The 15,167-nt window shown below is 41.0% G+C and overlaps 1 protein-coding gene across 1 annotated transcript; it reads left to right on the top strand.

Annotated features, from left to right (window-relative positions):
- Positions 1–479: 479 nt before the first annotated feature.
- On the top strand, positions 480–8,496 carry ube2v2 (ubiquitin-conjugating enzyme E2 variant 2). Its single transcript, XM_070975041.1, has 4 exons — positions 480–603; positions 5,706–5,854; positions 5,973–6,098; positions 6,275–8,496. Exons 1-4 carry the CDS (start codon positions 588–590, stop codon positions 6,419–6,421), a joined length of 438 nt encoding a protein of 145 aa, XP_070831142.1. The 5' UTR covers positions 480–587; the 3' UTR covers positions 6,422–8,496.
- The last annotated feature ends 6,671 nt before the right edge of the window (positions 8,497–15,167 follow it).

Here is a 15,167-nt window from a genome sequence, read left to right as displayed (position 1 = left end):
ACAAACAAACAAACTGTAAAATACCATAATGTTAAATGCTATTCTGACATATCCATGTTTGTGTGTGCAAATGTACATCATGCCACCCCTGCATAAATCAGTGCCCCACTTGACCCCCCAGTCAAAAAGTCTGGCCAACTCCTGCCTTCAACCTTAACTGGGAGCGCGGTCACGACATGGGTGTGCACCGCAACGTTACCAAATTCCACATATAGTGAAGGAGGGAGTGTTTAAATATATTAGATTTTCCATCTAATGAAATAGTACAGCCATTAAAAGACAAAAGTGTGGTATAAGCGAGTTGATGTAAAAGCAGGTTGTAAATATGTCATCAAAAAACACAGCCTGCTTTGTTGGCTTTAAATTAAAAAACAAACAAACCAAAACGTCGTGGTTCAAGTGGCTAAAATTGAGCAGGTGTATAACGGCTGTGTTTGAGAGTACACTGGCGGTATAAACAGTAAACTGTGTTGAAAGCAGTGTGAACCGGCAGCGTGCAGTGCAGTGATCCGCCGGTGAGCTGCTGCCGTCGGTTTTAACCGCTGTGATGTCACAGTTCTGTGTGCTTCTGGACTCGGCTGAAGAAGATGGCGGCCTCCTCAGGTTTGTGTGCCTTTAAACTAACATCTACAGCGACACAAAGTGTTCGCGAAGCCGGGGTCGCGCTGACTTGTTAGCCAACAAATGTGGCCACTCGTTATCTAAAAATGCGTACAAAATTGCTCCGAATTGTGATTTATTCGTTAATATCTGTTCTCGTTGAAGCAACGGTCTTTCACGGGAGCCATCTATGTCATGGAGCCACTGTGTTGGCTAACCTAGCTTAAGCGAGCGAATAGCTTACCCCTTTGGTTAGCTAAAATGGCACAATGCGTCAAATAAGCATCAGTAGTGCTAGTAATTACTCTATATGTCCAAAGTAAATCTAATAGCTAGTATAATACGATATAGAAGTTTGATGGGTGTGTAAGTTGCGTTTAATAGGAGGATTGTAAACAACCGCAGACAGTGCTAGCTATCTTAGCTATCTTAGCTAACTTAGCTACTAGAATATTCCAGTACCGCGCGGGGTACGAGTGTCGACCCCGTTATGTCTGGTTAGCTAGTCGCTAATCGGAATAACCGTACACTATTTGTATTAACAAAGCGCAGGCACAGGTCGTATGTGTGCCTTAATACTCATTAAACTCTGACAACAGTGACGAATACAATGGAGGTTTTGACTGCGCCTCTGTGATACACCGCACATTGCCATAGCATATAGCTAACGGTAATATTTAATGCAGGGACCAGTCCCGCTGCTGTTCTCAGTAGAGCGCCGCTTGCCATCGTTGTTGTCGAATTTTAAAAGGATTTCTACTCTGAAACTGTACGAATAGACGCAGGAAATAACTCAGTGTCTTTATATCATTTAAATGTATCCCACTGTAGGGCGGGGAAGCGTAGAGGCGGACCAGATTGATGAAACGTTAACGTTGTGCTGTGGTTGGCACGCTTCTTTTCAGCAAATAGTCGGAGCCAGTGCCTGCTTTAGCGCTCAGCAGGAAGCGTGGTCATCAAACTTACAAAATAAACTCTGAATTTCAGAAAAACAATTCAGTGTTCGTTGAGATTAGAATTTTCACAGGATTTAAGTTATTTTGATTTTCGTCATTTTAACCACACGACGGAGACGGTATTGCAAAGTGGAGAAACTGGGAAGTAAGTTCATAATCGAAACTACCTTGAAACTAACGGCGCGACCCGCTGATTCACTTTTAACCTGAAGGGTTTAAATTACTACACTTATAGATAACTTGAGGTGAAAATGACGGGCCAGGGGACACTAGAAAGAAGTACAGGTACGAAAGTGTAGTGAAGGTGTCTATCAGGAAGGTTAACATTCCTGGCATAGCCCAAATCCGTGCCTCGTAGATATGATCATTGCAGTTGGATGTAATCGTAATACTCTGTCCCTCAGCAACTGAATTGTACAAATGTTTTAGATTGCCCTAGGAGCAGCAGCATTACGTTACTACCAATAACAATATTGAGGTCCCAAAGAGAAGTCAAGGCTAGAACAACCACAGACAAGAGACAGATATAAAAATACTGATAATAACTATAGAGCAATGAACATACATGAGGCACAAGCTGTCTAATCTCGACTGTACTGAGTTATTCTGTCTGTCATTGTGTCGGATAGCAGTGGCCACATTTGCACCAACATTAAGACTAGATCGGCAACCAAATTAAAAAAAAAAAAAAAATTCAGGATCCCCCCCTTTTTTTAAGTGATGTGACCACTACCATTTATATAGCAGGATGTCTTATCGTTGAAAACATATGGCCACACCAACTGCAAATATAATGGTAAACTTAAAGCGTAAACCTCACTGAAAAAGTAATTATCTTTTAGATAATAATACTTAATTTATTGAAACTCAGTGAATTAGTCAGTTTACAGAACATGAATTGGCATATATTGATTGTCAACTAATTATCATTTTCCAGCAAAAACATAGAGCATTTGATGATTCCAACGTCTCAAAAGTCACAGTAATTTGATGACCTTGTGAATTTGTCTCTGTTTGACATTTTATCAGCCAATCAATGAATTGATTACCGGTAAGAAAAAAAAAAAAACTGAAGATTAATTGATAACAGTGACTGTGAGTTGCAGCCAGAGTATCTTCAGGTTGTCTGTGCTGCAGTTTCTTGTTACTTAGCAGCTGTCTTGTATGCCTAATACCAGTAATGCTGTGGTGAGCTAAAATTAGCTGATAACATTGGTCTCTTTACCAGTGTTTGCATGTTGATAAGGGACTGAAAACTTGAATGTCTTGTGGGCAAATGCCTTTTAAGAAAATGGGAGAGCTCATGCGCCACTTGAGAGTCGATCCTTCATTGCGGTCGCTGCACACCAGATGTGAAATATTGATTTTGAAAAGTGATTTGTGAAGGCTGACCGTGATTAATGTTGTCTGAGATGAGGTGAGGTGAGATGAACGATTCGATGACGGGGGAAATTTGAATGCTTTCACTGTGTCTCCTGTCTCAGTCACAGGGCCTTTTTTTAAATGCTCTTTTCACTTCCCTTTCTGTGAATTTGTCTTCAGGATCATAATTATGAATAGCAGTTGTTTTACTTAAGTGCTGTCTCCTCAACCTCCGCCACTCCTCCAGTCATGAGCTGTAAGTGGTTCATCATTTACACATCCGTGAGTGCCTGTCAGGCTGTGTGTAATGCCAACGTCTGAACTGAGAACATTTTCTCAGTAGCTGAGCACTTTGATTGACTAGTTTTGAATGATGTTATTATCAAGTCAGCTGTTACATCGGTCATAAGATGAGTGGATGTTGCCCTGAATCTCTTGTTAAAAATCAGCAAAATGGGCCCATGTGCTCCAAATCTCATGACTGTTTAAACAGTTGTCAAGAGTGCACATTGTTTTATTAAGCTTCTGTGTTAAGCATCAGGTATCCTCAGTAAATGTTTTGTGAACAAGGTATCATATTAGATGCAGTTCCACAGTTGGTAGATCAGGATGTGCTGTGGCCATGTGCGCAGAGTGCATCAAGCCATTGAGTCATTTCTCGTATTAAACAGCCCGTTCTTGCACATGTTTAACACTCTTACTTATTTGCATGTATGACTTTTTCTATGATTAGAAACATGAATGCATGTAGCATTAGTTTCCATGCAAGGATGCACAGGTGGAGCACCACCAGTGACAGAACGCCTTGATAATGACGTTGCACTTCTCTTTCAGAGAAACTGTAAATTTAAACTATTTTAATGCTACATCTAATGCTAATCCTCTTTTTCAATTTATTGATTGATCATTTGTTGTTAAAAACCGTAGTGAATTATAAAAAATGTTGTATTTTCTCAATCTTTCTCAGTAAGTGGCAAAGATATTTAATGGTAATGTGGGTAATATATTGAAATGAACAATATTAAACTTCCATTCATGTTGCCTGCAGCTTGAGTTCCACGCTCTTTTGCCTACTACAGGGTTGTTGTTCAAACTACATAGTGTACTTCCCCATTTTTGTTTGCCTGCCTCCACGGACACAAAGAGTATAGAAGTCATATCAAGAGAGAGGCAGTGCTGATCAAATATGAATCAAGTTTATCTTACTGCGTTGTCCATTTTTCATCCCAAAAGTATAGGGAAATATATTTTAGTGTACTGTTAATCTGTAATAATCTGAGTTTTTGAACAGGCCAACTTTGCTTGAAAGTGGATTGCCAAAACGATGCACCACCGAACTTGTAGTACATCACGCACCAGCGGGAGGATTGAGGTCAGGTGTGGTGCAGTGCATTCTGGTTGCTTTAGGTTTCTACCTTTTGAGCAAAAGGAGATACCACAGCCCTTTTTTCTGTTTTTCTTTGTTAATGTAGCACCAATTTCAAAAACATCTCATTTTTTGGCATTTCTGTTGCAACTATCAAAATAACTGCAAGTTAATTTTCAGTTGACCGAGCATTAGTTTATCATTTCTCCTCTAAAGCAGTTAATAAGAACATTCTCTTTATATAGATCATTTACTTATTGTTCCCAAATGCCACGAAAAGATCAAAAACCAACAATGTGTTAATTCATTGTCTAACAGAACTTTCTGACTTGTGGCTCTCAGCCTGAAGTCCACTGATTCCTACAAAACATGTAAATTTCCAATATACAAATATATACTTTGTTTTTTTATTAAACTCATTTATTTCATGAAACAGCTGAAAACTGTAGATTTTAGAAGTTATTCAAAGAGGAGGAAATGGTGCATATGCTGAGAGCTTTGCTTTTTGGCAATGGATTAATACACATTTGGTGAGTGTTTACAGCAGTGGGACAGTACATGTGGTATCGGACTCAAAACATATGACAGCGCCCATGTTCATCTTAATGGAGGATCATGTCACTCAGTGCGACAGTTTGGCTCATTGATGGGGTTTTTCAGAGTTATTGGACAACAGTGGAGGTCTATGCAGCAGAGCAATAGGCTATATTGAATTGATTTAATGCTGGTTTTGGTGTTTTTATGGAACCTAGAAACAGTAGAACTATCAACACAGCATCACACAGGACAGGTCTCGTTGTAGAAAACATGGAAATAAATAACTTCCCGCTTCACAAAATCAAATATTTGCAGACTTATCAACACGATGGATGATGTATATTTGCAAATTAACTCAAAACTGACTCCTCTCTTGCTTCATGCTTCCCCTGTCCCTGCCTGAGTCTTCTTGTCTGAGTCCAGGTTGGAGCCATTGTAAATCACCTCTGTACTATATTTCCTGTTGTCAAATTGGCCTCCATTGGTCTCGGAGTCTGTAGTTGGTCCTGGTCTTGCCATGTTCATTGTGAGGCTGCTGAGCCCAATTTACTTGCCGATTTGCCCCCACTTGTCCGCCCTGTCTTGAAAATTTCCACCCGATGGTCCAAAGCTTCTGTGCTGTAAACACTAACACCACGTCCTCCTGCAACAGTCAGCTAGCTGCACAGCTAACTGAGCTAACTAGGTAATGGCTCCCACAGTTAGCAGCAGACTTTGATGTCGCAAGGGAAAAGGTCTGCGTTGCATCCACCCCCCTTGATAATTTCATCTCAACTAACTGACCGAAGAAAACTTGGAACTTGGTTGACTAAGGCTCTTCTCATCGGCTAAGACTTTGGTCCACTGTTAGCCTGAATTCATGTTCCGTGTTTTTGTCCATTTAGGAGTTAAAGTTCCACGCAATTTTCGCTTGTTGGAGGAGCTTGAAGAGGGGCAGAAGGGCGAAGGCGATGGCACAGTCAGCTGGGGCCTCGAGGATGACGAAGACATGACTCTCACACGGTGGACAGGCATGATCATTGGACCAGCAAGAGTAAGCAGATCAAACTCAGCATGTGGATTTTCCAATGCAGACAAAAAATATAGATCCACTAGCATAGATCCTATAATTTATGTAAATGTGTTTTTCTATGTCTCTATTTCTTTTTCAGACCAATTATGAGAACAGGATATACAGTCTGAAAGTGGAATGTGGATCCAGATACCCAGAGGCAGCCCCGACTGTTAGATTTGTAACAAAAATTAACATGAATGGGATAAATAATTCCAACGGGACGGTAAGTGTCATCACCAATCTGAAACGGTTCGGTGTGCGTGTCGCTGTGTGTCATATTATTTGTCGAACATGTTTTGCATGGCAGTTTTGTGACGCTCAGATGTGATGTGTGCGATAACTCACTGTCAGCGCTGCTGTCACAATGACGCATATTTTCTTTGTTTTTGTGTCTCGCAGGTGGATTCACGTAGCATACCAATATTATCAAAATGGCAGAATTCTTATAGCATTAAAATTGTTCTTCAAGAGTTAAGGCGTCTAATGATGACCAAAGAAAATATGAAGCTTCCACAACCACCAGAAGGACAAACCTACAGCACTTAATCGTAATGGATTGTTTCGACCCTCTGTCTTAAACCTTACTCTCTTAGAAATATTGTGTAAAATCATCAAGAGGCTCACTTCGCACATCAACAATATCGTCTGCAAGAGCAAGATTGGACTTTCTTATTACATAGCTCATTCAAAAAGAAAATGTCCCTGCAGTTAAGCACTGAATTGATAGTTAAAAGACTACAAGACCACAGTTATCCGCCTTTTAATCAAGTTATTTTGACAATGACTTTTATGTTCGACGTGTTCCAGCTTGAGTGGGCTTGAAGAGGGAAGCATGACGCCACGCAGAGGCTGTACCAGAGTCCCAATAGTTTTTATGTTCAAATGACTGATCACTGAAGCAAGCAGAAAGATGTGTGTATGAAGGCATGTTCTGTAACTAATACCTAGTCAAAGAGAAGCCACATTTTTGAGTTGTTAGTCAAATTTAGCAGGTTCATTGAAGTATCATGCAGATTGCTGAACATTGAACTGTGGCTGTAGTCTAAAAGTAGTGTCACAAGGTAAGAAAGATTTTTTTTTTTATAAATATATATATATATCTGTATTTGACACGATACCAATATGTTTCTGTTCTGCAGCTCTTTGACATGTAACAGACGTTGAAGCCTGTTCTGTTCTGAAACCCTTGCATTTAACTTCTAGTGAAAATGGCAGGTGTATGAACTTGTGATTTTCTGAAATTAAAATCACTGTCTGCGAAAAAAAACAAAACAAAACCCAACATCTCAAGGTTGAAGTTTATTGGACTCCTCAGCTGCACCTACAGTTGCCAGTTTTCCCACAAGGGGGCCTTAGATGACAAGTTGACTTCTGTTGGCAAGCGCGAGCACAAGTCATGCATTATGTTGTGAGCAAGCTCTCGTTGTCCCTGTCAGGCCGTGTAATGGAAACCAGGTTAATGAAACTGCTGGGTGACACCAAGCTGCAGATATTCGATATGTGACTGGTGGTCATGAGAATAATATAATCAAAATGCCTTTTATTAGACACTGCAGTTCTCATGTAGAGATCTTTATTAGATGAACAAGCCTGGCTCTTAATGAGTGACACTCCATCCAAAGCTTTTTATGTTCTGCACTAATTCAGTCTGAACACTGCACAGTGTTCGGTAGTAGATACTCAGTGTGGTAGTGAGAAGCAGGGGTACTGTTCCCTCTGAGAATGCTTCTCAGCTGTTTGATTATTCATAAAGTTTAATTAACCAAATGGCCATTTAAAGGGGATTCACCGCAGATGGCATAATCTTCTACCTTTTGTACACTCGGTTTGTTCATGTTTACAATAATTGTGCATCGCTAAATATTAGGTTGCAGAAGCAGCTTTTTGAATTTCAATTTTTAAAACCCAGTTTACCAGGAAAATTGGGTAAGACTGCTTTCTTCTTCCAGCGATGGCCTGGGAGAGTAGTTGGTGTGTGAGGGAGGGTGAATCGTGTATTTTGGGTGATTTCTGGCTATTTCCATTCTCATTATACACTGACACCAGACTCAACTTATTTAGGAAGGGTCCATATTTAATAACACAACTGCAAAAAAAAAAGATGCATCATCACTCAAATGATTCAATTGACTCAGTTATTTTTTTTCCCCCTACTATTCACAGCTTATGACATTCACCCAATATTGTGAATACCTTAATGGTGGATGTGTGGATGCTGCAGGGCCCCCCCTTTTGTTAGCGTTTAGAAATCTTGATGAATCTTTGTCCTCAGAGGCATTCAAGGCTTCAAGACACTGTGTCTGTGTGTGACATCTAAAAGTGATGAACTGTGGCGGCTTCCACATCCGACCCGAGTGACCTCCGGGCCATACATCTCCCTCGCTGCAGCAGAGCCTGACTCCCGGCAGCTTGTCTTGTCTCTGGGCTGGGATGAGCACACGTCTGTTGGCCACGTTGAACCGCACCACAGCACTGACACTGCGACATGGCAAGAGCTCTGCTTGGTAATGATTCAAAAATTCCCCTCTAAAAAACCCCGATTTTACTGCGGTCATATACTCAATCTGTGCATGTAATCCCAAGACAGCTGACTTGCATAAAGAAAAAAGAGCCACACAGGCATCTTGTCTCAGTCTGTTGTATTTTATATGAATACAAATTACACATTTGCATGAGCACAAGTGTGAAAGCAACATATATATACACAGAAAGAAAACATGCTTGGATTGAGAATAGTAGGAATTAACAATTTGTGCAGCATTTGCATTTCAAAAGTCACATTTGTTTTAACTATTTCTATTTTCAAGCCACATTTGCATAGGGTGAGCTTTGATGTGTTGCACTGTTATCGCTTGACTGCTTCTCATGTCCGATCAACTCAGAGCTCTGTCCCCTAGAGGGCGCTCCACGCTCATGCATGTCCTTGGCAGGCCTCTGTGAAGGGGCTTCTGTTTAGAGGACATGACTTGTCTGAAAAGGCAGCGCCACTGCGATGCTTCCAGGCTCCATTTGTGCATGCTGTCATTATTCTCCAGAAAAGTGACGTGTTTTGCAGTTTGCTGAGGGGAACTACAGCCCCGGCTGTTTGTGGGCTACTGTCACAGCATCTTTCTGCCGTTGTCCCTGTGTGTCCTTACAGGGCCGTTGAGGTTGTGCACATTGATAGATTTCTAAGGCAGCATTTATACTATGAAGCCATTAGATCTCTGAATGCAAGCGAGATTTCTTATTTCAATTTGCGTGTGTGTGGGTGTGAGATGAGTCAGTGTTTGCGGCGGAGGATGACCTCGCTCTTCCTCAAGTCTGAGCAAGATGAGGTTTGACTTTCTGGATGTGACAGTTAGTATATGGGCCTAGCTTCCATCAGCTATACTCTCCTTGCTTGTTGTTTTGTTTATTTCCCCCCCACTCCTCTCGGAAGTCATGAATATGAAATCAGAGGCGGCTTGTGTTGCAGCCAGTTCACTCGGCAGCACAGTCATCCCCAAATATAAAAGACACAGCCCCAGGTTACTCAGGCTTATTCCTTTATTCACCACATGTCTTTCCACAGCAGACTGACTGAGCCTTTGCTCCTGATGACTACACTCTCATTCGAATTGAAGAAGGAAATCCTTACTCGACTATTTAACCTCCAGCCCCGTCAGGCTCATCTGAATTTCAAACTCAGGCACCTGCACAAAGGCACCAGCGGAGGCCGCACTGGAAGTTCGCTGAGCTTATTACACTTGTACCACCCAGTTTATTTTGGTTTCTTTATAAGGTGCCGTTCGGGCAAAAATAAAGAGTTATATTGCTTTGGGTTGGAAGGGACTGAAGGCAGAGAGCCGGAAAGAGCTGTTCGGTGATCTAAGATGGGAAGGAATGTGGTGAGGAGGACATACGTCTCGTCTGCCGGCAGACTGCTGGAACCAGGCCTCTGCTCCCAGAGCTCTCACCTTTTGCCCTGAGGGGCCAAAAGGTCACGTCTTGTGTCTGCTGATACTGTAAAAAGCTTTGTCTTCTTTATAGCCGCTGAACGGAGAATGTGTCTGTCTTCCAGAGAAACGCCGTCTGTTACTTCAAGTCCTTGTCATAACTTGAGTTTGACAGAGAGGAGAGCTCATGTGATCTGTGGACAGAAGGTTTGGTTTAGTTGACAATAAAACACACACAACAACAATAATGGAAAGGATGACACAATCAACTCCAATGCTTGTTTCCATTATGGTACTTAATGTAAAGATGTGTGGGTGACTAGATTAAATCTGACTACCATCAAACCAACACAGCAAATACCTGTATCATCATCAATGCCATCACTCCGAGTCAAACGTCTCAGAAGTTGTTGATAAAAAATATAACTAGGATGATGATTTATGCCTCCGAGCTCCCCATAAGACAGGACTTTACATTCTTTTTAAAAAGCGAGTGGTTCTTATTTTTTTAGTGCGCAAAGGTAATTCAATCCCATTCCTGGCACCGCAGAACCTAAAGGAACAAGTGCCCATAGTGGTATTAAACCTTGGCAGGCACGTATCTGTAATGCATGAGTTCCCCCCCAAACCTATAAGATACTGGTCTTTGCAATACTCAGGGGCTCTGTTGTTATAAATAATATGTATTATACACTGAGCTGATTTTACCGCTCTGTCCTTCAGTGGTGGCCAACTGAGCTGTTGGTTCTGCTGTATGCCAGCATGTGTTCTTGGTTTCAAAACCAATAACAAAACTACAACCCCCATTCCAAAAAAAGTTCGGATGCTAATCCTTGCAGCGAATTAATGTGCAAAAAAGTTTGGACGCTAACTTGCTAATCCCTTTTGACATATACTCAACTGAAAACAGTACCAAGACAATATATTCAAAGTTTGACCTCATCGACTTCATTGATTTTTGTAAAAATCTGCTTATTCTGAATTTGATGCAGCAGCTCGTTTCAAACAAGTTGGGACAGGAGCAGCTAAAGACTGGGAAAGATGTGGAATGCTCCTAAAACACCAGTTTGGATCATTCTACAGGTAATCAGGTTCATTGGTAACAGGTGATAGTATCATGATTGGGTATGAAAGGGGCATCCTGGAAAGACTCAGTTGCTCACAAGCGAGGATGGAGTGAGGTTCATCACTTTGTGAACACATGATTTTGTAGTAGGGTCAGAATTTTTCTGAGTGATCTGTCGTTGATCTTGGTAGCCATGCAGCGAGCTCATTGTTGACATCGACATTTGCTGTTGTGTTTCTGGCCATCTCATGAATATAAGTCCAGTATTCACACTCTTTCAGCTCTGTTTTTTGTCTCCACCAAGAGAAACAAGGCTCTTAAACTGCTAAATGATCCACAATGTTCACTGCTGTGTGCACAGTGGATTTATTTTTTTTTTGGAGAATCATGCTGGAAACAGCATTGATGAGAGCAGTGTGAGTGAAGCAAAGCGCTGAATTTCAGCAGTATACAACAGAAACAATTAGCTGAAAGGTCCTGAAAGGCTCTGTAGCACTCTCATCCCTGTCACTGCGGATTAAGTGACGCCACTCACATCACATGTAGTTCTTTGATCCAGTGTTAATATAATGTGATAATAATAGAAATGCTGCTCATAGTGCAGCTTGAAGCGTTTTCCCTCCTGACCCTCAAGCCACGAACAGGTTGAGCAGTCAAAGGAAATCAGTCTTAAGTCTTGAACTCAGTCAATTAAATTAGATTAGATTTAAAAAAAAAGTTCTGCTCACTTTCCCCAGGGTCTTTAATGCCATGGTGTCTTCAGCCAAATTAGGGTTTGGTAGAGCCAAATCTGACCATGTATGACAGCACTGGCTGAACTTGCTTGGCTTACGAAGTTACTGCACAAACTGAATTTACAATATCTTAAAATAGAGACTGAGAATGTATCAAAAAGAAATCAGTAACAATATCACTGTTTGCTTAAGCTAATTACCCACATGGACAGGTTTTTTTGGGGTGGGGGGGTGGGGGGGGGACTTGGAAAACAGTGTGCCTGTTGAGTGTTTAAGTGCTGTATTTACAGTGAGATAAATGAATGGCCTCGTCTCTTACTGTGACAAAAGAGACAGATTGAAAACACATGTCTGCTGCACTGCCGGCTCTCTGGGCTATTGACATGCTCTTCGGAGCCATCCACGCTCGGATTCGCTGCTGCAGCGAGCGCCCGAGGTCATTTTTATGCTCATTGATGTCAGACTATAAGACTCACAGAATGACAGTCTCAAGTTATAGGCAAGCTTTGATTTGAATGCGCTGTCAGCGTATGATGTATGGATCACGCTATCTGGAACTTGAATTTAGAAGTCAGCGTGTCGCCTGTAGCTGCACAACCTCCACTTGGGTCAAAGTGACACAGAACAGGGCTTCTTACAAAATGTTGCAAAAAGCAGGAAGAGGGGAAAAAAAGAGCAAATCGTCCGTCTGTGTACTCACTGCATTCCAGGTTATTTATACAGAGTGAAAAAACTGTGTAGACTTCATGTCTCTACTTGGTGAGAACTATTAAATTACTGGTGGATGTTTTTAATTACTTCACATAAATGTTGGAACACAACACTTCTCCAGTGTTTGGAGGAGGAGGAGGGGGGTCTATAATGTCTCACATGTTTAGGGAAGCACTGGCTTGCACTTAATCATGGTGGTCCCTGTGTGATTCTGGCGTTGGAAATGTGGCTTTGTGAGAGAAAAGTGAGCATTCCTTCTGCTGGCGCAAGGGAGAGGAAATGGGTAATAAAACCAGGAGAAAAAAAAAGCCTCGGCGGCGTGCTGGAGCCAGTGATTCTGGGATCCACTTAATTGCTCTTAAATGAAAAAGATTTTTGGCTTCCCATTTGCTGTGTTTAAAGAAAAGTCAAGTCAAATCCCACATGTATACCAGCCAAGCGGTGACTTCTCATTCAGCAGTATGAGCACTAATCCCTCTCTTTCAGTGGTGCCATCGGTAATATTATTATTAATATCGAGAAAGCTGCTGTTCACAGTCAGCAAACGCCAGAGGAGGCAGAAATTCAGCTCATTTACTGAGGCCAGAGAAGTCACTGGGGAGGGAGGATATCAATACTACTTTGTTGAATGTTTAATCTCTGCGGTTTCTCAAACTTCTTTCTGACAAATACGATGACAAACAACTATCCTTGAGATTGCAAATGCTGTTTTTCTTTGCTATTTTGGCATATTTGGGAAGATGATTCCCATCAAAGACGTTGCAGTAATTCTCCTTATAGCTACAGTCAGAGAAATTTCAGGGCTGAAGTACAGATGTATTAGCAGCAAAATAACTTAAAGCATAAAAGTAAAAGTACTCATTAGGTGGCAGAATGGCCTCTGTAAATGCTGTATTATAATGTTGGATTAAATGGAAACTGAAACATTACTTTGTTGAGGTGAAGCTAATATTAATACTTCATATACTGTTGTGTAGTTTGTCATATATTTTTTGTACATAAAATCTTAATCTGCAATGTAACTATAGCTGCCAAATACATATAGTGGAATAAAAAATACAATATTTGCCACTGAAGTATAGAATGGAAATACTCAAGTAAAGTACAGCCTCAAAATTGCACAGTGGTGGAGTAAAGTACAGTGCTCAGCCACTTTCCATCACTGAACAAGCGTTTTTTCATCATTTTCTCGCAGTGTAATTTTTTTCAAGAGCATGACCTCCTGTTGAAGAAACCGTTCTGGCTAGTCTTTTCCGTGTTGCCATCATCGGCCAGTTTTTGTTTCCGAGTGTGATGGCCGGGTGTGAACGTGCCACTCAGCGAGCCATTAAGGCCTGAAGTGCCACACTACGCTGTCATGTTGTGTCAGCCGCTCCTTTTGTACTCATTAATTGTTGAGAGAAGTGTGTCACATCCTGTCAGGCTGACTGCTGGTGTCCCTCTGGTCACCCCTCAGTGCCCGCTGCCCGCTGATGCTATTGTGGCAGCGATGGCCGCAGAGGAGAGCCGGGCCCTGCAGGATGTGAGACAATACTGGGAAGGAAGAGGAGGGAATCCCGGAGCTGTGTGCAGAAGCCCGGTCAGCCAAGTGTCTCTGAGAGCATTCCCCTGTGACTTCTCCCCCCTCCTCCCCCGGGGATAGACTTTGTCATCCTTTCACCTTTGTGCTGCATGTGAAGTGAATCAGAATGAAGGTTTCTGTCGAGCTATTTCACAGTTTTTTCAGTCTTTACTCGAGGCATGATTTCTTCATTTGGTTGGCTTCAGAAGAATTCACCGTGGCACCTTATTTAACCCCCTTATTTAGCATTTATAAACTGTATATAAATCATTGATAAGTATTTAGAATACATTATTTATAACACACTATGGTGTAATTCTAAGGAGCTTTAAGGATGTTAGATGCATTCAAAAATGACTAGAATTGGTGTTTTCTGTTTATAATAAATGCATGCCATCTTCATAATTTTGTTAAAATATTTATCCAAATGCTAAATTCTATTTAAAGTTTATAGTTTTTTTTTTTTTTTTTTGCATTTTCATTATCAAATTATCCTGCAAATGCAAATTAGAGTATTAGATTTGTTTGTGATACCATTTAGTTACTGAGCTAATGAAGCTACGATAGCCTACTGTTAGCTTGCGTGCAAATGCTAGCTAGCTAGCTATGAAGAACAGTAATTTCCTCATGTTAGCATGTCTTCTTTCACATAATTTTAATCAAAATGTAAATGTTAAGTAAACAGCTATTAATAGTCATATACAATTGAAATGAATATATTTCTTTTATATATAGAAAATGTAAAATAAACTGATAATTGATTTATGTAGCTCTCTAAGTTTTGCTACTTAGCTACTTACCTAACCTGAACTACTCAACTGATGCTTTATAACTGTCAATACTTATAATTGTTGACAAAAAGTCTACTTTAATAAACGCTAAACACTTAGCAAGGCTGCAAACTCACAGTCACACAGCAGCTCTGTGAGGCTGCTTATGAACAGCGGTGCCCCGAGCTAAATGTCAATGGCAGCATGCTAACAATATGACAACGTTAGCATGCTGATTTTTAGCATGTTTAATGGTTACCATGATCACTGCTTTAGATGAGATTGTTAGCATTTGGTAATCAGCACTTGACACAACGAAGGCTTCAGCTGCTAGATGTGAACGTCATTAGCTTTGCAGGCATAAACCAAAATATTGGACAAATTGAATTAATTTTGAGATCACCAACATGAAAACAGTTAATCTTGAAGGATATGTGTGTAAATTTAATTTCAATCCACCCAAAAGTGGCCATTTTTTTTGCTCAAAACCACAAATGTTGACCTCGTGGTGACACTAGAGGAAAAGTGAGGGA

This window comes from Chaetodon trifascialis, chromosome 11 (genome assembly GCF_039877785.1).
Source record: "Chaetodon trifascialis isolate fChaTrf1 chromosome 11, fChaTrf1.hap1, whole genome shotgun sequence".
Lineage (NCBI taxonomy): Eukaryota > Metazoa > Chordata > Actinopteri > Chaetodontiformes > Chaetodontidae > Chaetodon > Chaetodon trifascialis.
The sequence above is the reverse complement of the archived record's forward strand: the minus strand, read 5'-3'. Positions and strand labels throughout refer to the sequence as shown.

What these genes read in the sequence shown, in the direction of transcription:
- ube2v2 (XM_070975041.1), top strand. An exon ending in TGATCATTGGACCAGCAAGA is followed by an intron (nt 5,855 to 5,972) that starts GTAAGCAGATCA and finishes TTTCTTTTTCAG; the next exon opens with ACCAATTATGAGAACAGGAT. An exon ending in TAAATAATTCCAACGGGACG is followed by an intron (nt 6,099 to 6,274) that starts GTAAGTGTCATC and finishes TGTGTCTCGCAG; the next exon opens with GTGGATTCACGTAGCATACC.